Source organism: Mchenga conophoros, linkage group LG3 (genome assembly GCF_057382185.1).
Source record: "Mchenga conophoros isolate Kocher_MC1m ecotype Shallow Benthic linkage group LG3, M_conophoros_male_GT1.1, whole genome shotgun sequence".
NCBI classification, from domain to species: domain Eukaryota; kingdom Metazoa; phylum Chordata; class Actinopteri; order Cichliformes; family Cichlidae; genus Mchenga; species Mchenga conophoros.
This window is the reverse complement of record NC_140528.1, coordinates 52,561,725-52,582,166: the sequence shown is the minus strand read 5'-3', so window position 1 is coordinate 52,582,166 and position 20,442 is coordinate 52,561,725. Positions and strand designations below refer to the sequence as shown.

Sequence of the window (20,442 nt, the reverse complement as noted above, 5' to 3'; positions counted from 1 at the left end):
GGGGCCCGGCCGGGCACAGGCCGAAGAGGAGACATGGGCCCATCCTCCCGCAGGCCCACCACCCGCAGGAGGCGCCATAGGGGTCGGGTGCATTGTGTGCCGGGTGGCGGCCAGGAGCGGAGGCCTTGGCGGACTGACCCCCGGCTGCCAAGACTGGCAATAGGGACATGGAATGTCACCTCTCTGGTGGGGAAGGAGCCTGAGTTAGTGCGTGAGGTTGAGAGGTACCGGCTAGATATAGTCGGGCTCACCTCTACACATGGCTTGGGCTCTGGAACCAGTCTCCTGGAGAGGGGCTGGACTCTGTCTCAGTCTGGAGTTGCCCCTGGTGAGAGGCGGCGGGCTGGGGTGGGTATTCTAATATCCCCTCGGCTTGCTGCCGGTACGTTGCCGTTTTTCCCGGTGGACGAGAGGGTTTGTTCCCTGCGCCTTAGGGTCGGGGAACGGGTCCTGACTGTCATCTGAGCTTATACGCCGAGTGGCAGTTCAGAGTACCCAGCCTTCTTAGAGTCCCTGGGGGGGGGGGGGTGCTGGAGGGTGCTCAACCTGGAGACTCTGTTGTCCTGCTGGGAGACTTCAATGCTCACGTGGGTAACGACAGCGAGACCTGGAGGGGCGTGATTGGGAGGAACGGCCTCCCTGATCTGAACCCGAGCGGTGCTTTGTTATTGGACTTCTGTGCTAATCACAGTTTGGCCATAACGAACACCCTGTTCGAACATAAGAGTGTCCATAAGTGCACGTGGCACCAGGACGCTCTAGGCCGTAGGTCGATGATCGATTTTGTAATCGTATCAGCAGACCTGCGACCATATGTTCTGGACACTCGGGTAAAGAGAGGGGCTGAGCTGTCAACTGATCACCACCTGGTGGTGAGTTGGATCAGGTGGCGGGGGAGGACGCTGGACAGACCTGGTGCACCTAAACGCGTAGTGAGGGTGTGCTGGGAACGTCTAGCAGAGGCCCCAGTCCGCGAGATCTTCAACGCACACCTCCGGCAGAGCTTCAACAGCATTCCGAGGGAGACTGGGGACATTGAGTCCGAATGGACCATGTTCAGCGTCTCCATTGCCGAAGCTGCTGCATTGAGCTGCGGCCGCAAGGTGGTTGGTGCCTGCCGCGGTGGTAATCCCCGAACCAAATGGTGGACACCAGAGGTAAAGGGAGCCACCAGGCTGAAGAAGGAGTCCTATCGGGCTTGGTTGGCCTGTGGGACTCCGGAGGCAGCCGACAGGTATCGACAGGCCAAGCGGAATGCGGCTCGGGCAGTGGCTGAAGCAAAAACTCGGGTGTGGGAGGAGTTCGGAGAGGCCATGGAAAAAGACTTTCGGACTGCCTCGAAGAGATTCTGGCAAACCGTCAGGCGTCTCAGGAGGGGAAAGCGGTGCTCTACCTGCACTGTGTATAGTGCTGGCGGAGCGCTACTGAAGTCGACTGAGAAAATTGTCAGGCGGTGGAAGGAATACTTCGAGGACCTCCTTAATCCTACTGACACGTCTTCCGAGGAGGAAGCAGAGTCTGGGGATGAGGGGAATGACCCGCCAATTTCCGGGGGCGAGGTCACTGAGGCAGTTAAACAACTCCTTGGTGGCAGAGCCCCTGGTGTTGATGAGGTCCGCCCCGAGTTCCTGAAGGCTCTGGACGTTGTAGGGCTGTCCTGGTTGACACGCCTCTGCAATGTTGCGTGGAGATCAGGGGCAGTACCTGTGGACTGGCAGACCGGGGTGGTGGTCCCCATCTTTAAGAAGGGGGACCGGAGGGTGTGTTCCAACTACAGGGGGATCACACTCCTCAGCCTCCCTGGGAAAGTCTATGCCAGGGTGCTGGAAAGGAGAGTTCGTCCGCTAGTCGAACCTCGGATACAGGAGGAACAATGCGGTTTTCGTCCTGGTCGAGGAACACTGGACCAGCTCTTTATCCTCTCCAGGATACTTGAGGGTGCATGGGAGTTTGCCCAACCAGTCTACATGTGTTTTGTGGACTTGGAGAAGGCATTCGACCGTGTCCCTCGGGGTGTCCTGTGGGAGGTGTTGCGGGAGTATGGGGTGTCTGGCCCATTGCTACGGGCCATTCGATCCCTATACAACCGTTGCAAGAGCTTGGTTCGCATTGCCGGCAATAAGTCGGACTCGTTCCCGGTGGGTGATGGGCTCCGCCAGGGCTGCCCTTTGTCTCCGGTTCTGTTCATAATTTTTATGGACAGGATTTCTAGGCGCAGCCAAGTGGCGGAGGGCTTTCGCTTTGGTGGCCTCAGAATCTCATCTCTGATTTTTGCAGATGATGTGGTTCTGTTGGCTCCATCGGGTGAGGGCCTCCAGCTCGCACTGGAACGGTTTGCAGCCGAGTGTGAAGCAGCGGGAATGAGGATTAGCACCTCCAAATCTGAGGCCATGGTTCTCAGCCGGAAAAGGGTGGAGTGCCCACTCCGGGTCGGGGATGAGTTCCTGCCCCAAGTGGAGGAGTTCAAGTATCTTGGGGTCTTGTTCGCGAGTGATGGGAGAAGGGAGCCGGAGATCGACAGACGGATTGGGGCTGCGGCTGCAGTAATGCGGACGCTGCACCGGTCCGTCGTGGTGAAGAGGGAGCTGAGTGTAAAAGCGAAGCTCTCAATTTACCGGTCGATCTACGTCCCTACCCTCACCTATGGCCACGAGCTGTGGGTAGTGACCGAAAGAACGAGATCGCGGATACAAGCGGCAGAAATGAGCTTCCTCCGAAGGGTGGCTGGCCTCTCCCTTAGAGATAGGGTGAGAAGTTCGGCCATCCGGGAGGGGCTCAGAGTAGAGCAGCTACTGCTCCACATCGAAAGGAGCCAGCTGAGGTGGTTCGGGCATCTGACAAGGATGCCCCCTGGGCGCCTCCTGGGTGAGGTGTTCCAGGCATGTCCCACCGGGAGGAGGCCCCGGGGCAGACCCAGGACACGCTGGAGAGATTATATCTCTCGGCTGGCCTGGGAACGCCTTGGTGTTCCCCCGGATAAGCTGGAGGAGGTGGCTGGGGAGAGGGAGGTCTGGGCCTCTTTGCTTAGGCTGCTGCCCCCGCGACCCGGCTCCGGATAAAGCGGATGAAGATGGATGGATGGATGGATTTTTAGTTAGAGAAATTTAAGAGGCTTATCCCTCAAAACTGTAAATACAAAAAAGTTGCACAAACTAGTTTCCCACCACAGGAAATTTATTTTGAGTGTCTTCATAGTTTTATTTTTGAAATACACCAATTTTTATATACTGCAGGAAAAACAAATAAATATTATAATGCAAATATGCAAAAAAACAGCATATGCATCAAAATAAACTATTTCCAGCAGTGCAATATGAGTCCTAAGCATCCCAGAAACGACACAGAAAGTCATAAAGTCAAACATAACTTTTAAAAACACCAGTATAGGCTCATGAGGCCCTGATGGTAAAAAAAAACTACATTTCCGCAAAATGACGTCACTTCCAGTTTCAGGCAGGACATGGCGGACATGTGATAGTTCACGCTGATGGACATAGGAAGTGATACAAACAGCTGATCGGATCGGCAAAACGTGTTTTTGGAATATTATGTTTTTGTTGCTGCAAGTGCTTTTTATGCAGTTTTTGCAAAGCTGTATGTGGAAGGAAACTGTGACTTAGGACAAGCTGATGGCATAAGATGTAAGTACAACTCCTCCGGTTTCATATGCAAAAAAAAATATTGCGCTAGCTTACGTGGTTGCAGTGCTACCGGGATTTAAAAATAGTTATGCATTCACAGACGCGGACTAAAGCTTTCTTGGCTGCTGCCTCAAAGCACACTGTGCGCTGTCTATCTTGCGTGCTGCACAATATCGTTTATTACTTAGTAAATACTGATATCTATGACTAGCTAGTTTATTGTGATGGTGCTTTGTTTTCTCTATTATTATGTTGCTCTTTGTTGTTTGCTGTCTCCTCTGTTTGTTTTTGTTTGTTTGTTTGTTTGTTTGTTTTTTCTCCATACAGGTGACCCAGGAGTTTTTGTTTTTTTTTTTGTCTCTCTTCCCCCCCCTTCTCACCGTCTCTTCTCCCCTTTGGTTTTCTTTCTTTCTCTCCCCCTCTCTCTCTCATTCATTCCCCCTGTCCTATTTATTAAAAAAAAAAAAAAAAATGACAAAGGATGAACTGAAGCTCTGCCATCACGTAATGTCGCATACTGCTGTTTCTGATGTCATTTAGAAAAAAAAAAAAAAAAAAAAAAAAAAAAAATAGTTATGCAAAACAGAGCGTGCCGACCGGTTTTAAAGGGTTAAATACCCCAATTCTTTGATCTTCGGGCTGAAGGAAGAACAACACTATGTGTTTAAATGCTCAATCATGTTGAGATGAAATTATTTGAAGTGCCTCAGCTCTATGCTTTATATTAACTAAAAGGCCATATAACCATTTGGTGTAGTATTAAGTGGACACTGTCCTGGAAAATAAAGGCATTGTACTACATGTCCTTGGGGGATAGAATGCTGTAGACTCTCGCCCACACTTGCCTGGGAAAAAGTAGATAACATGGGACCATCTTCTAGTGGAAAGTTACTGAAACACTGTTGTTTAGACTAGAGTGGGACAGCTTCTTATAAAAACTGTTAGCGTGCATCACCCTTTTGAGATCTGCGGCAACGTGTCATGCAGGATGCGTCTCCCTTCTAGAAGTAATTGTGTAAGAGAATAAAGTGTGAAATGGTCTGCTGAGCAGTGTTTTGTCTTCCATCGGATGCCTATGAGGAATTAAAAGAACACGGTGAAGTGTTGATATTTAGCAGCAGCAGAGAGGCGGTGTGTGTGTTCCGTCCCAGTGCGTTAGAGCAACTAAATTGGGGGTGTAAATGAGTAAATAAGCTGAGTAAACAAATTGGCTGTTGCGGATAGCGACTGAAAGTGCAAGAGTAAGACTAATTGTTCTGGGCTTGGCTGCCACACTCACACACGTGAGGGCGAAACCAATGGGAAGGGAGGACTAGGGACTAGGGTGGTGACCTGGGGACTGAGGACATCCTAAAGAACCAGTCAGGGTGTGGGATCCTTGCCACAGTTGACAGCCTGCACGAGAGTGGGCCCAAGCCTTTCCGCCGACTAGATTCTTTTTTTTTTTTTAGAATTGTTGTCTGAAGATCAACAAGGATACCCAATGGATTTACTTTGCCAAATGGATCCTCGTGGCATTGCCGTATTGGTCCATTTGATCGACCTTTGTTTTTATTATTTATTTTATTTTATTTTCAGTTGTTACAGACGGGACAGACATGAGTGAGGGATAGGAAAGGGAGAAAGAAAAAGGAAGGAAAAGAAAAACAGAAGGGGAGAGGGAAAGTGAGAAAGGGGAAAAAAAATCTCCTGGATCACCTGTTGAGAGAGAAAGAATAGAAAACAAGCAAAAAAAACCAAAGCAACATACTAAACACAACACCATCGCATTAATCTAGCTAAGTGTAACAGTACACAGTACACAGTAACAGACAAAAAGGACCATTTGTCTGTTACTGTGTTGCACTGTTTATGTAAAAACAACTGAAATAAAACTGTTTATATCTGGATAAACTCAACATTGTGTACAGAGAATTAAAGGAAACAAATAAATAAACAGACAGCAAGATGTTTTTTAAATGTCTTAGTAAACATTTATACAACAAGTTTATTTATAGGATACAGGTGTGTTATGCTGCAGGTATGAAACATTACATTATAAATTGTCTATACAGTATATGAGGAGAAAAGGCGACGAGCACAAAGACTCGTTCCGACTTTCATTCTGTCAGTTTCTCCTCTCATCACATACAATTGAAACCTCTTATTTACATACACTAAAAACGCAAACACATTTTAATCTTTACTATCAAACATCAAATCCAAGAATTTTTGTATTTGTGAAATGTCAGAATAAAGAGAGGGAAAATTGTTTTGTTTTTTTTGTAATACTTTCATCAAAGTCAGAAGTATACATACCGGTACACTTCCTTAGTATTTGATAGAATTGCCCTGAAACGGTTTCACTTGGGCCAAAAATTTCAGGTATCCTTCAACAAGCTTTCTACAATAGTTTGCTGGAATCTTGGCCCACTCCTCTTGACAGAAGTGATGTAAGTGGGTCAGGTTTGTAGGCCTTCTTGCTTGCATTTGCCTTTTCAATGCTGTCCACAAATTTTCTATGGGATTTAGATTCAATTCAGTTCAATTCAATTTTATTTATATAGCGCCAAATCACAACAACAGTTGCCTCAAGGTGCTTTATATTGTACAGTAGATCATACAATAATAGATACAGAGAAAACCCCAACAATCATATGACCCCCATATGAGCAAACACTTTGGCAACAGTGTGAAGGAAAAACTTCCTTTAATAAATCTTGTTCATGACCTGTGTAGTATGTTAACACTATTGGAAGTAAAAATAACTTGAACTCCAATTTTGAAAACACAACTTTCTTTGTTTTCTTTGTTTTTTTTAAATTTTTTATAAAGCTCTGACTTGTATTATTAGTATGAGTCTGTGGTCTGGAAGAGAGTCCTGTCTGCAAAACACAGTATATAATGACCAATGTTGGGCAATTAATTATATAGTTACTTCTTCAAAAAAGTAACTCAGTTTGACAAACAAAGTTTTTTGCAGCAATTTTTTTTTTCTTTGAATGCGGCCAAGGCGTTTTTTAAAATAAACATTTCAAACTATTTACAGAACAATCAGCTGTTCTGCATCAAATTTGATGCCACACAAATTATTTGTGCCACTCCAAAAAATAATTTCTGTCCACTATGAGATAAAGGAGAACAACAGCCTGATACCTGCAGGAGATGTATCACTCCTGTAACACCTGTAACATTCAGCAGTCGCCTCATTTTTCTGACACACCAATGAAACTATTGACTACACTACACACTGACTACACGAGATTTGCGCTAAACGTCTCAAATCTCTCACATCTCAAAACACCGCCGTCACTCCTAAAACTTTCCACCGTTTCGACATGGTACTTTTTTCCACCAATAGGAAAGGGTGAGTTTTTTGGTTTTGTTTTTGCTCACAGGCTTTCGAGCGTTTTCCTTATAAAACGCTGTTTTTCCTGTTTCTTCCCGCAGTAAATATAAACAACATATTCAGAATAATAGTATTCAGGAAGAAAACCAAACATTGCAGATATTTTTATCATAACTCTGGTTTTACGCCTATCAACACAATTTAAACAATTTAAAAACTGGCATAAAGTCCACACTTTTTCCCTCAATTGTCCTGTCTGTCCTGCTCACATCTCCAGTGGTTGTACACGTTGTCATTAACGTGGCTCCACATCAGCCACGCCGCTTTGCTAGCTAAAACACCAGTGTCGGCACATAATCTAATCCCATCCGGGAGCAGCCAGTCACTGACTGACTAACACTGCAAAACAGAATTATTAACGTATTAATTTTAAATTCAATTCAGGTTAGTTTTTTTTTTTGGTTGCTGGTCCATATGAGCCGAATACAGCAGGCTGTGTAAAAACTGAAGATGTCAATTGATTAAAATATTTAATAGTTAACTTTAGAGGGTTAGTGCACAACTCGGAGCAATAACACAAAGGTTGCTGGTTTAAGTCCCAGTTGAACTCGTGAGACTCTCTTATTTAAGTTGGATGTTTAAAGGCACTCATTAATTAAATAATAACTCCCCTCAAATGCATTAAGCCTAAAGTAACTAGTCTATTTTGAAAATGTAAGAAGTACAAAGTACAGATATTTGTCATTTTAATAAAGCCTCACCTTTCTGTTAAAACCTTACTTCTCCTCATCGTCATCTGCTTTTGGGTCCTGTTTCCACACACATCGGTGCACCCCGCCGTGACAGGTGTTGATTTATTGCACTTTTTCTATAATGAAATCTTCACCTGGCTGCAGGTTTACAGCTGTGTGTGTTTCTGCACCATCGGGATCTTTATGAAACGACCCAAAGACCTCTGACTGGTTCCAGTAACCTGATAGATTTTTGGTTCGTGTTTATTTCTACTTTTGTGTTTCTGATTGAGTCCAGACTAAACTCCAACATTCACTCATGTTTTTAATAATGTGCAGCTATGAATAAATTCAAATGTTTCCTGTTTGCTCTGCATCTTTTTAAACAAACATTTAGTTGTTTCTTCATTTGTGTTTCCACCTTCAGCCTCTTTGTTCTTTCTTCCAGCTGAGATGGATTTAAGGTGGAAATGAGACAATCGGTCCATGAGCTGCCAGGACGTCAGATATCAGTGGACTGCTGTGCAGTTTATTTATTGTGTTTGACTTTATCGCCTCCATGTGGACATTTATGGGAATCAGTCAAGTGAAGAAGTTGAATGATTGTTAAATAAATGGCAGCTTTAATAATGGACAGCAGGGTGATTGCCAGTCAGCTGCCAGTCACACATGCAGAGCCTTGTAATTAATATCAATGCAATATGTAAATGTAATCAACCCTTTTCACATTTCCAAACCTCATTCCAACTGGATAACCAGACAATGTTACCGTCCAAAGCAACTTAAATAGTCAGTTGACCCATTGTAGTGTCTAAGAATATTGGAGCCTTCAGGTATCAAACCTGAGGCTCAGTCATTAAAGATGTTAAAGAACCATTTGTGACAAAGCAGAAAAGATGAAACATTATTTCACTCTGTTAATCACACAGAGGCAGTCCATCAAATCCTGCAGCACTTAAAGGATTTTATTCAGCACAGATGCTGGAAAATCACCCTCCACTCCATCAACCTGTACACGAAGCAACTGGTAACAGAGATGTTTTATATGAAAGTTTCTAATTCATACAAACCCTCCTTTATTATGCAGACTCAGCACAGAGTCATGAGTGGAGAATAGATTTGTAGTCCGTCACATCAATGTAGTGTCACCATCCTGTTCAGCCATGTTTACAATGAATCCTCTAAAATGCTGCCATTCATATCAGTGCGCTCTGTTTATCCACTGGTGGGCCCATTTTGCATGCGCTCTTTAAATGACTGTAACTCCGTCATTGTGTATGTTAGAGATATAATATGAACGGTTTTGAAAAGAAGAAAAGCTGCACTTTACGGAGATATTTGGTGTATTATGGTAGCACAAACTGTTCACAAGCTACTGCTGTCTGAAAAAAGAAAAGTCAATTCCTCTTAGGTGTTACCATGGGTGATTTGCACCACTGTAGCTCCTCGACCAGTTGGGCAAGAGAGACATTTCAGACGGTTACTGGAAGAGGAGAAGATGTGCTTTACGAAACTTTACGGTGCATCATTAGAAAGCACGAGTAACGATGGTCCAATCACAAGTAAGAATTGATGACGCACGGAGCAGAGACGCAGGTGTGGAGAAGTGGAAATGCCCCCCAAAAAGGCCTGGAGATTTAAAAACCTGAGTGTCCCAGGCTAAAAAACGTTTTTGTACATATTTATTATAATTCATATTTAACGTTGATGTCGTGTTACATTTTGTTCCTGCTGAATATCATTTTCGACTTAACTAAATGTCTGAAAAAACAGAGTCCGTTTATTTCCACTTTATGCTGTTGTTCCATTGTAATAACAATACAATAATGTAAAATGACAGATATTGGAAGTGGAGTTTATTCTGAGAAAAGGGGCAAAAAACATTCACTTATAGTATGATTTCTGACCCTTTTACAGCCAAAATAACCAAATAAGGCAGTCTGTATAATACTTGGTCAGGAAAGAGTTAATATTGACTGGTTCTCACATACCAGTATTTAGCCACGTCCCTGATCAAGATTATTGTTGTGATCAACTCGACCGTAATAACAGAAAATTACTTTTAAAGAAGGATCAGAGTTTCTTTTTATTCCTGTCAAACATTTATCACATTTTTGTGGAGATGAATGTGTTTGAAAAACCTTTAATTTGTTTACTGCCTCATATACCAACTACTACACCTGCTGCACCCTCTCACCTCTGATAGTGTTTGAGGGAGAGAAACAACTGAAATGAACATAAACTTAAATGCAACATAAGCATCATGTCAGTGGCTGCCTTATCTGTATGTTTAGGATCATTATCCTCCTGCATTGACTGAAACTGAAGGACTGTTTGTTAACTTCAGTGAGAACTCTGACATTTCTAAACTGAAGTTTATTTATATAGAAGAAAGTGTTAACAAGCTTAAAAGTTGATGTGAAAAAAAAAAACGGTTAAACAGACTTCGCTCTCAAACCGCTCCTCTTTCTGGAATGAGACACACCCTGATAAACAAGATAAACTACAGTTTGAAGATGGGTGTAACCAACATGTGGTGACGTGTAAGAGCTGACAGGCTCCATTCACTGCAGAAACATGTTGTTGAGATCAGAGCTCAGACTAGTTTCAGTTATAAGGAAGAGAAACTCACACAGTCACTGACACTGAGAGGAGAAATGGCGCAGAAAGGAGTTCAGCTGGACCGAGAAACCTTCTCTTGTTCCATCTGTTTGGATCTACTGAAGGATCCGGTGACTACAACCTGTGGACACAGCTACTGCAGGAACTGTATTAAAGGTTTCTGGGATGAAGAGGACAGGAAGGGAATCCACAGCTGCCCTCAGTGCAGGAAGACGTTCACACCGAGGCCTGTCATGGAGAAAAACACCATGTTAGCAGCTTTAGTGGAGCAGCTGAAGAAGACTGGACTCCAAGCTGCTCCAGCTGATCACTGCTATGCTGGACCTGAAGATGTGGCCTGTGATGTCTGCACTGGGAGGAAGCTGAAAGCCATCAAGTCCTGTTTAGTCTGTCTGACCTCTTACTGTGAGAAACACCTCCAACCTCACTATGATGCAGCTCCATTAAAGAAACACAAGCTGGTGGCCCCCTCCAAGAAGCTCCAGGAGAACATCTGCTCTCGTCATGATGAGGTGATGAAGATTTTCTGTCGTACTGATCAGCAGAGTATCTGTTATCTCTGCACAATTGATGAACATAAAGGCCATGAAACAGTCCCAGCTGCAGCAGAAAGGACTGAGAAGCAGAAGGAGCTCGAGGTGAGACGACTAAACATCCAGCAGAGAATCCAGGAGCGAGAGAAAGATGTGAAGCTGCTTCAACAGGAGGTGGAGGCCATCAATGGTTCTGCTGATAAAGCAGTGGAGGACAGTGAGAAGATGTTCACTGAGCTGATCCGTCTCCTCCAGAAAAGAAGCTCTGATGTGAAGCAGCAGGTCAGATCCCAGCAGGAAACTGAAGTGAGTCGAGTCAAAGAGCTTCAGGAGAAGCTGGAGCAGGAGATCGCTGAGCTGAAGAGGAAAGACGGCGAGCTGGAGCAGCTCTCACACACAGAGGATCACAACCAGTTTCTACACAACTACCCCTCACTGTCAGCACTCAGTGAGTCTACACACTCATCCAGCATCAATATTCGTCCTCTGAGCTACTTTGAGGATGTGACAGCAGCTGTGTCAGAGACCAGAGATAAACTACAGGACATTCTGAGAGAGGAATGGACAAACATCTCACTGACAGTCACTGAAGAGGATGTTTTACTGTCACCACCAGAGCCAACGACCAGAGCTGGATTCTTAAAATATTCACATGAAATCACACTGGATCCAAACACAGCAAACAGACGTCTGTTATTATCTGAGGGGAACAGAAAAGTAACATTTATGAACCAACAACAGTCTTATTCTGATCATCCAGACAGATTCACTGGATGTTATCAGGTCCTGAGTAGAGAGAGTCTGACTGGACGTTGTTACTGGGAGGTGGAGTGGAGAGGGAGAGAAGTTGGTGTAGCAGTCGCATACAAGAATATCAGCAGAGAAGGGGGGGGCGATGAATGTGGATTTGGATGGAATGACAAATCTTGGGCATTATATTGGTACTCAGGAAGTTTTAAATTTCGACACAACAAAGTCCGAACTGTCCTCTCAGGTCCTCGGTCCTCCAGAGTAGGAGTGTACCTGGATCACAGAGCAGGTATTCTGTCTTTCTACAGCGTCTCTGAAACCATGACTCTCCTCCACAGAGTCCAGACTACATTCACTCAGCCGCTCTATGCTGGAGTTCATCTTTATGGAGACACTGCAGAGTTGATTAAAGTCAAATAGAGAAGACAGGTTCATGTTGATCCCTGACCATTATATGTACTTGTGTAGTTTCTAAATGAGGCTTTACATTTTAGAAGCTGAGAAGTTCAGTGGTCCATTGATGTGTGAAAATAATATTGCACTGATTCAAACTGTACTTACATTTATATACCTTACATCAATATAAATCTGAATTTGTTCTTATGGCTGATAATCATGTGAGTTTAAATGATACTACTCTTCATATTCAGCATGTTTGAAATCTGTCATCAGTCTGGTTAGTGGTTTTATTCTGTAGTTGCTGTAGTGGGTTGTCAAATGCAACAATATATTGGAGCTGCAGTGATTCATCAGTTAGTCAATGATTAGAGAATTGATTGTTTTATCATTATTTTAGTCACATTTAAAGCTGGTTCCAGTTTCTGAAATGTGAAGATTGTTGGTTTTCTTGATCATATATGACTGTAAACTTAATGTCTTTGAGGTTTGAACTTTTAAAATGTAACAAAAATTAAATAGTTAATGTTTGACATTTAATATCATTTTTCATATGAAAACTTTGATCACACTCGATTATTTATACATTTAAATACAGACACTAAATGATACAGGCCTGTATATTGTGGAGGAAAAACATGTGTCTTTGCCCTGAGCTGTGTCTGGCAGACAGAGCATCTCCACAAATCTGATGCTTCTGATTTGGAGAAAATGATCTGAGGGAGACACCTGGAATCTCAGCCTGGACACAAAGGGAATAAAATCAGCAGAGTTATAAACAAGTGGTGATGTTGAATGATTGGCAAATAAACATCAGTTTTAATAATGGACAAAACTGGATGAAATCGTTTCTCCAAAGCTTCTTTAGAAAATGTTTGTTTGTTTGTTTGTTCATTAGACATCTATTTTATTCAAACTGCTTCACCCAAAGCTTTTCTTCTTCTCTCATACATAAAATATAGTCATTAATCTTACTAACATGAAAAACGATTTTGTTGTTTTGTTTTAAATGTGTTCTCTAAATGTGCCTTATCCAGTCTGTATCCTGGACCCTGAGCAAATACAAGAATGAACACCAGGCTGAAATAGTCACAGCAGGGACTGAGCAACTCAGAGTCAGCATACAGTCAAAGACAAATCAAGGACGCGGTTCAAAAGTCCATAAATTATAATGACGACCAGCCTGAACTTTTCAGTGTCTGAATGTCAGGTCATGCTGTGGAGTTTCATCTGGTGGAGACGATGTTGTTATTGTTGCAGGTTTTCTGTATAAATTCCACACAGGCGAGTCATAAAAATGTCATTTGGTTAAACAGTACAAGTGCATTTTTCCTTTACAACGGTGTCCTGCATGTTGAAGAAGAATCATGAGTGAAGCACAATTTAAAGTCTTTCACTCATCACACGTCATTTTGAGTTGACAGCTGGTTGCTATAATGAGCGGCCGAGGCTCTGTTTGAACAGGACATCGTATAGCTTACATTAACACACATCCTAACAGAGTTTGTTTTGCATATTTCAGAGAAAAAACAACACAGAGAAAAAACATGTTGACATAAAGCCACAGCCACATGCTGGTCAGGCTTCACTCAACAGTACACAGTCTGAATAAAGTGCACTTTGTTCTGCGTAACGCAAATGATGATGTGGTGCACAATTCCCTGGATCACAGCAAGTCTGTTGCACAAGAGGAGAAACTGTTGATGTGGGAAGCGTAAAACAGGCGCGCACTGCTGAGTGTTTTTGTGTGATGGGGATGCAATAAGATGTGTTAACACTCACAGTCTGACCACTTGTGTCTCATAGCGATCGTGGAAAACACATGACATAAATGATATCATGACCCTGCTCACTTGGTAGGTTTGGGCAGTGTGAATAACCCTCTCAAAGCTGCAGGGGAATAAGCAGGTGTAATGTTGTCACTACTGGAGGTGAAACATTGTCATTGTTTAAAGAGGGAGGATACTTACACACTTCATAAACCAGCAAGAAGACTTTTTCCCAGAAACAGAGTTTTGATTGGTGGAATCGACAAACAGTTTGAGGCTGATTTGGCTGATATGGGTGAATATTGTGCAGATAATGATAATGTGAGACACTTACTGACATGTACAGATGGATTTTCTAAGTATGCATGCAGGTGTCTTCAAACCAAGGCAGCAGCATCTGTTGCATCTGCTTTTGAGGATGAGTGAGGGACGTGTACCTGTTAAACTTCCAACAGATGAAGGCGAGGAGTTTAATAATAAACATTTGCATCAGCTGATGGTTCAGTTTAACATCACACATTTCTCTGCATAAAGCCAGATTGAACCAAGTGTTGTGGAGCATTTTAACAAAAGCTTTAAGGGCCGTTTGTGAAAATACTTCACATCTGTTACTTATGAAGACATGTAAACGTGGTCCAGGACCTTGTGCTGTCAAGGCCAAGTGCTGCAGAGAGGGGGTTTCTCCAGGTGTGTGGTGGAGTGAGGAGAAGAACAACATGTCTAACCTTTCCTTTCCTTTTTCAGAGCAGAGGTGTAGACAGGAGGGCAGGCGGGTGAGTTTTCAGACTTACTCCGGGAAGCTGAGAGGAAGAGCAGCAGCAGCGAGCAGGTAAGTTTCCAGCAGGCAGTGAACAGACAAAGAGGACCAGCATCAAAATTTCCCCTCAGAGGTGAAACAAGATCATGATGAAGAAGACTTTAACACATTGTAAAGGCGGCACCACAGAAGAGGGAGACTTTAATGTGGCTGATACGCAGAGGTGGCAAAAGTACACACATGTTGTACTTAAGTAGAAGTACAGATACCTGTGTTAAAAAATGCTCCAGTAAAAGTTAAAGTACTGATTCAATGTCTTTACTTAATTAAAAGTGAAAAAGTACAGGCTCTGAAATGTACTCAGAGTAAGAAAGTAAAACGTAGCTGAGCTCTGCCTCATGAGCAGAGAAAAAGAAGGAAAATAAAAAGTGGCTCTATTTTCTGTTGCCTACATTGTCGAGGGCGACTTTGTCTCTAAACAGGAAAATGAGGAGTCAGGGGTTGAAGTGGATTCAGCAGGTGGAGGAACCCTAAAATCAGTTGTAATGGCTCAGTGTCTGGAAAAGAATCATGACTCACATAATTTCTATTGAGAGCTTCAGTAGATTTTCTGAATGTACAGGCTGTGATCAGCTGACCTGCTGCTCTTTGTGGATTTACACAAGTGAATTCAACCAGATGTCAGCTGATGTTTCATTAGTTGAACAGGCTGATTTCCATCCTCTACACTGACAGTAAATTGTTCATGCTGCCTTTATATTAGACACTATTCAGCTGGTATGAAGGTGGAATTCAGTGAATCTAAGCATCATGAGCTTAACTGCAAATTCATCTCTGCTACACTTGATGTAACCAAACTGAGCATGAAGCCACAGCCACTGTGCAGCAGTCACACACTGTTCTGTTAAGTCCATCACAGTGCAGCAAACTAACCTGTTTATCCTGCACTAACATGCAACTTTCAAATAAACCAGTGAGTCTGAAAGGAACTTTTAAAGAACACCGATCACATGACCTGTTTAATTTTGCCTCATTTATTTTCTGGTGAGAAACGCCCCCTGTTGGCTAATGCTCAACTTATCTGTGAGCTCTGATGAAATGAAAATCTGTTACACTGATATTTTGTTTTTATCTTGCAGGTCAGTGAGTGAAATGCACCGGGTAAAATCAACAGAAAAAACTTCACATATTCTTCCACGTTCGTAGAGAGGAGCTCATGGTTCGTAGAGACAGCTGCCAGAGACGGAGAAACACAAGGACGGGTACAGATAAACTCAGCCTGCAAACATCTAAACATGTTTCTGGAGTAACAAAACAACACACTTCACTCTGATGTCAACAGACAATTTTACATCTTGTAGCTGAAAGTGTGCACAGAACAATGATCATGATTTGGATCATAGACGAACATTAACTCTTGATGTGCTGGTGAGCTGCACTGAAACTGTGGCTGCAGACTCTGTCAAGTGTCAAGTGTCTGTTATTGTCATTACCATGTGCAGTCGTACAGTACAGAGTGAAATGACAGCTTTCCTCTGAGGCCCTGGTGCTACATATGACATATAATAGAAAAACACGGGACTACGTAAAGTGCAATCTGCAAAAAACTGCTAAGAAAACAAGACAAGACAGTGCAACACTAGACAGAACAGGGCGACACAGACACAAGACAGTGCAATGGATGTGTGTGTGTGTGTGTGTGTGTGTGTGTGTGTGTGTGTGTGTGTGTGTGTGTGTGTGTGTGTGTCCAGTCACTGAGTGTTCAGGAGTCTGACGGCTTGGGGGAAGAAACTGTTCCATAGTCTGGCAGTGAGGGCCCGAATGCTCCGGTACCTCTTTCCAGAAGGCAGCAGGGTGAAAAGTGTGTGTGAGGTCCTCCATAGTGCTGGTGGCGTTGCAGATGGAGCGGGTGCTGAAAGTGTCCTTGGTGGAGGGAAGAGAGGCTCCAATGATCTTCTCAGCTGCTCTCACTATCCATTGTAGGGTATTGCAATCTGATATGGTGCAGTTACCACACCAGGCAGTGATGCAGCTGCTCAGGATGCTCTCGACAGTCCCTCTGTAGAAGGTGGTAAGAATGGACGATGGCAGATGGGCTTTCCTCTGCTTCTGCAGGAAGTAGACACGCTGCTGGGCTTTTTGGTTATGGAGCTGGTGTTGAGGGACCAGGAGAGGTTCTCCACCTGGTAGAGACTAAGGAATCTGGTGCTCTTGACAACCTCCACAGAGGATCTATTGATGTTAAGTGGGCAGTGATCTCTCCGTGCTCTCCTGAAGTCAACAATCATCTCTTTTGTTTTGTCCACATTCAGAGACAGGTTGTCAGCTCTGAGATGAGTTTGAATCCCTGTGATCTTGACCTCAAGTTCAGAGTCAACTTTTCTGAGATCACCTGTGATTTTCACATTTACCAGAAGTGCAGCTGCTGAGAGGCTGAGGGGTAGCCGCCAAAATGTTTTAGAAGATGAGAAAGTTCATGTGAGACAAGATTCAGCTCTGTTTAATTTTTTTATACTTTTATTTAAAACATATATATGTGTGTGTGAAAAGGTTCTTCCTCAAATCAAATTTTATCGTCACAGGGAGAAGATGATCTGCAGGATCCTGCTGCTCATCATCCTCACCTCACCTCACTCAGGAGCACCAGTTACTGCCATAAAAGACATCTACAGGAAGCGGTGTCTGAAAAGGGCTGGGAGAGTGGAGTTTGACTTGCTGGTTAAATAAAGATTAAAACCAGTGTTGGGTGTATTTAAATTATATTTAAATTATTTAAATTACTTTTCCACTGAAAAAGTAGAGTAACTAATTACTGTTCATTTTTAGGTATTTTAAATACAGTTACTTACAATGTACTTGCGTTACATTGTAAAATAACTAAACTCGCTGAAAATCATTATTTAATTTCAATAATTTATCTTCTAAAGGTAAAAATACTGGATATTCTTGTGTAATTACTACAGAATAATTTATGTTATACTTTGTTATTGCTACAGAAGAATATTTATTTTATTATTTTACATTTACAATTTTTTTTTCCTGTGGACCCTGTGACACCCCATTGAAGAGCCATAAGCTGTGGATCTCTTAAGATGTCGCTGTTGGGTTTGTAAGGCCATGTTACTAAATTTCTATCTTGTTCAAAGAGAAGCGATAAAACAAAGTTCTAAGCTAATCGACCTGAAGGAGAACACTAAGGTCGGTTGTTGTAAATTTTTAATAGGTTATGAAAAATATTTAAACGGTACGATCGGTCGTTTTTCATTGCGTTCATCATCTGTTTCAGTGAGTTTCAGACTACAGTCGTCTAGAAGGGAATAAAAAAAAAACCGTCGTGACGTAGCTACAGGGCGTGAGCGGCGAGCGCTTCCGTTGTCGGAAGAATAGTCGCCATTTGTTTGTCTTTTCCGTAAAGTTCAATATTTTGGACTTCTTGTGGAGTAAAGTGGAGAAAATCGGAGAGCAGTTTCAGAGTTTGTCTGTCTTTTTGCTGACTCCGAGTTTCTTCTGTTTCCGACCTGCAGATACGCAGTAAGTAATCAGCGCACATCTGAAGACGCCTGCATGCACATACCGTCGGTGACCTTTTTTGTAGCGTAATGTTACACCATAAAAAAGTTTAAAATTGATGTTGTTAAACTTAGTACATATATTCGAAAACTTTAAAAGGGTTTGAAACTTTGAAAACGTTTTCGATTCTTCTTCATATCAGAAAAAAAAATACATCCGTCTGTGCAGAAAGTGTCAGTTGTTTTAAACTCAACTACAGCTACATAAAAACGGACAAACGTTAATTCAAAAATAGTCATGCAGTCACGTTATTGATATCAGAGCTGAAATTAGCCAAGCTTAGAGCCGCCGAACAGAACCTTTCGTCAGAATGAAACCGAAAGTTAAGTTAGGTCGCCATTTTCTTCTTCGTGTCCTCAAAGGACACAGACTCACTTTAGTGTATGTAGAAAAAAGGAGAAATTGGTCAGATCATTAGTCCCACCTGTGGTAGACTAACATTTTCGAGTATCACGCTGAATATTCCGTGTCTGTTTTGAATATCGCGGTGTTATTTTGATTTAACCCTTGTATGGTGTTCGGGTCTGTGAGACCCGTGTTCAGTTTTTTTTCAAAAGAAAAATTAAACAATTAATTATTTTTTCACGTGTAAATGTGTTGTGTCTTTCCACTCACTCCACTTGATTATAACTGATTTATTTATAACATTTTATATAAAAGAAAAACGAGAAGCACATTAATTCATAAATGTGATCTAACAAAGGTAAAGGGAAAAAATTAACCATGTTTGCTGTTCATATGTCTTGTAATTGGGATGAAATAAACATCTGTTGAGTAATTTAACATAAAATTGTTTGATAGTGTTAATTTGGAAAGCCAAAACTCTAGCGGGTCCACCAGACCCATGAACACTGGCTGTGTAACAAAAATACGAACACCACACAAGGCAAGGCAAGTTTATTTGTATAGCACAATTCAACAACAAGGTGATTCAAAGTGCTTTACAGAGACATTAGAAACAAGAACAAATAAAAAGGGGTTAAGATCTTGACTGTTGGTAGTAGATTACAGTTTATGTAGTTACTACACATAAACAGCGTGAGTAGCCTGGCTGCACGGGAGTGCAAACCCAGTTTGCATGGCTAAAGTAAATGTGACCTGTGAATGTCCTCGGAGGCTTTGCCTTAAGCCGATAATGAGCTATCCTTTTATTTAGCGCTTTTCATTATATTGTATTGTTCCTACCCTGTTTTTTTTTCGTTTCGTACTTCTCGCTTAGGGACCCTAAAAAGCTTGACTGCATTTAGAGGCACTTCAAAAACAATCTGAGCTGCATGTATGTGTGCAACACTGCTCATAATGTCTGTAAAGGTTCTCAGTCACCCAGGTCATCGTGTCATAATGTTTTCCGTTTCTTTAAGGTAAATTGCAAAATAAACAAAACCAAATCACATAGTTTGGTTTTGTTTATTTTAAACTGGTTCTTATTTTATTGTTTTGTGTACATTTTGCTTGTGAATAACTAACTAGTAAATTTCTTTTGACTTTTATTACATCACTTACAGTAGACTCTTTAGAGCCACTGGTCATCGGCCTGTTTCAGCAGATGAATTTGATGCAGTAAGAGTTCAGTTGTTATTCTTTTTTGGTGATTTAAATCATATCTTTTGTGTTTTCCATTCAGAAACTGAGTGTGGATGGGCCCTGGTTGTTTGATCTCCTCTTCAGTGTGTTTTAAACTGCACCTTAGTGGGAGTGTGTGTAAAGCTCAGATCCAAGTGTGACTTGAGGTGATTCTCTTGGATCGCTCTTCTCTTATTAGCCCATCCACCCCCTGGTAAGCCATAGCAGTGGTATTTTAATTTGTATGTAAGAGCAGAATAATGTCCCTTACTTTTATTATTCATCTCTCTCTCTCTCGCCCTATGACAGCTGGGATAGACTCCAGCACCCCCCGCGACCCTGAAAAGGATAAGCAGAAGCGAATGGATGCATGGACATCACTATTAAACCAACCTCTTTATAACTTGAATCAAATTGTAAGTAGGGCTGCCACAAATGATTATTTTGATAGTCAACTAGTTACTGATTACTTTTGCGATTAGTCGACTAATCAGATCATGCATCCATTAGACATAAAACGTAGAGCTTATTGCACCAGCATCTGCTCTTATATAACTATCATTAGCTTACAGCTTGAAGTGTTTAACACTCTGGGCTCTATCCTGGCCATTTGTGGCCACTTCACTTTTCTTTTGTCAACGATTTTCGTTCTGTTAATGCAAATGGACTTAAACTTCCCAGAGGTTTATATTTTTTTCAACATCAGCTCCTTAATAATGTCAATAATATACACTATACACCAAATTGTTCCTCTTGGCTAAATGGCCACGAACAAGCTGAGA

At 42.4% G+C, this 20,442-nt stretch overlaps 1 protein-coding gene and 1 long non-coding RNA gene across 7 annotated transcripts in view; both read left to right on the top strand.

Annotated features, from left to right (window-relative positions):
- Positions 1-9,947: 9,947 nt before the first annotated feature.
- Positions 9,948-12,830, top strand: LOC146579419 (tripartite motif-containing protein 16-like). Of its 6 annotated transcripts, none has more exons than XM_085269235.1 (2): positions 9,948-9,965; positions 10,379-12,830. In XM_085269235.1, the coding sequence occupies exons 1-2, from the start codon at positions 9,948-9,950 to the stop codon at positions 12,023-12,025; spliced, it is 1,665 nt and encodes a 554-aa protein (XP_085125361.1). In that variant the 3' UTR covers positions 12,026-12,830. The 6 variants fall into 6 exon arrangements, with proteins under 6 accessions (XP_085125361.1, XP_085125364.1, XP_085125363.1 ...); XM_085269238.1 differs by lacking the exon at positions 9,948-9,965 and having other exon boundaries at positions 10,355-10,823; positions 10,905-12,830; XM_085269237.1 differs by lacking the exon at positions 9,948-9,965 and having other exon boundaries at positions 10,355-10,826; positions 10,899-12,830.
- A 5,063-nt stretch (positions 12,831-17,893) lies between these two features.
- Positions 17,894-20,442, top strand: part of LOC146579418 (uncharacterized) — an 11,176-nt gene continuing 8,627 nt past the window's right edge. Inside the window, exons 1-3 of the long non-coding RNA XR_014891598.1 lie at positions 17,894-18,058; positions 19,722-19,874; positions 19,970-20,076. This is a non-coding gene — a long non-coding RNA (uncharacterized LOC146579418). The remainder of the gene's footprint in view (positions 18,059-19,721; positions 19,875-19,969; positions 20,077-20,442) is intronic.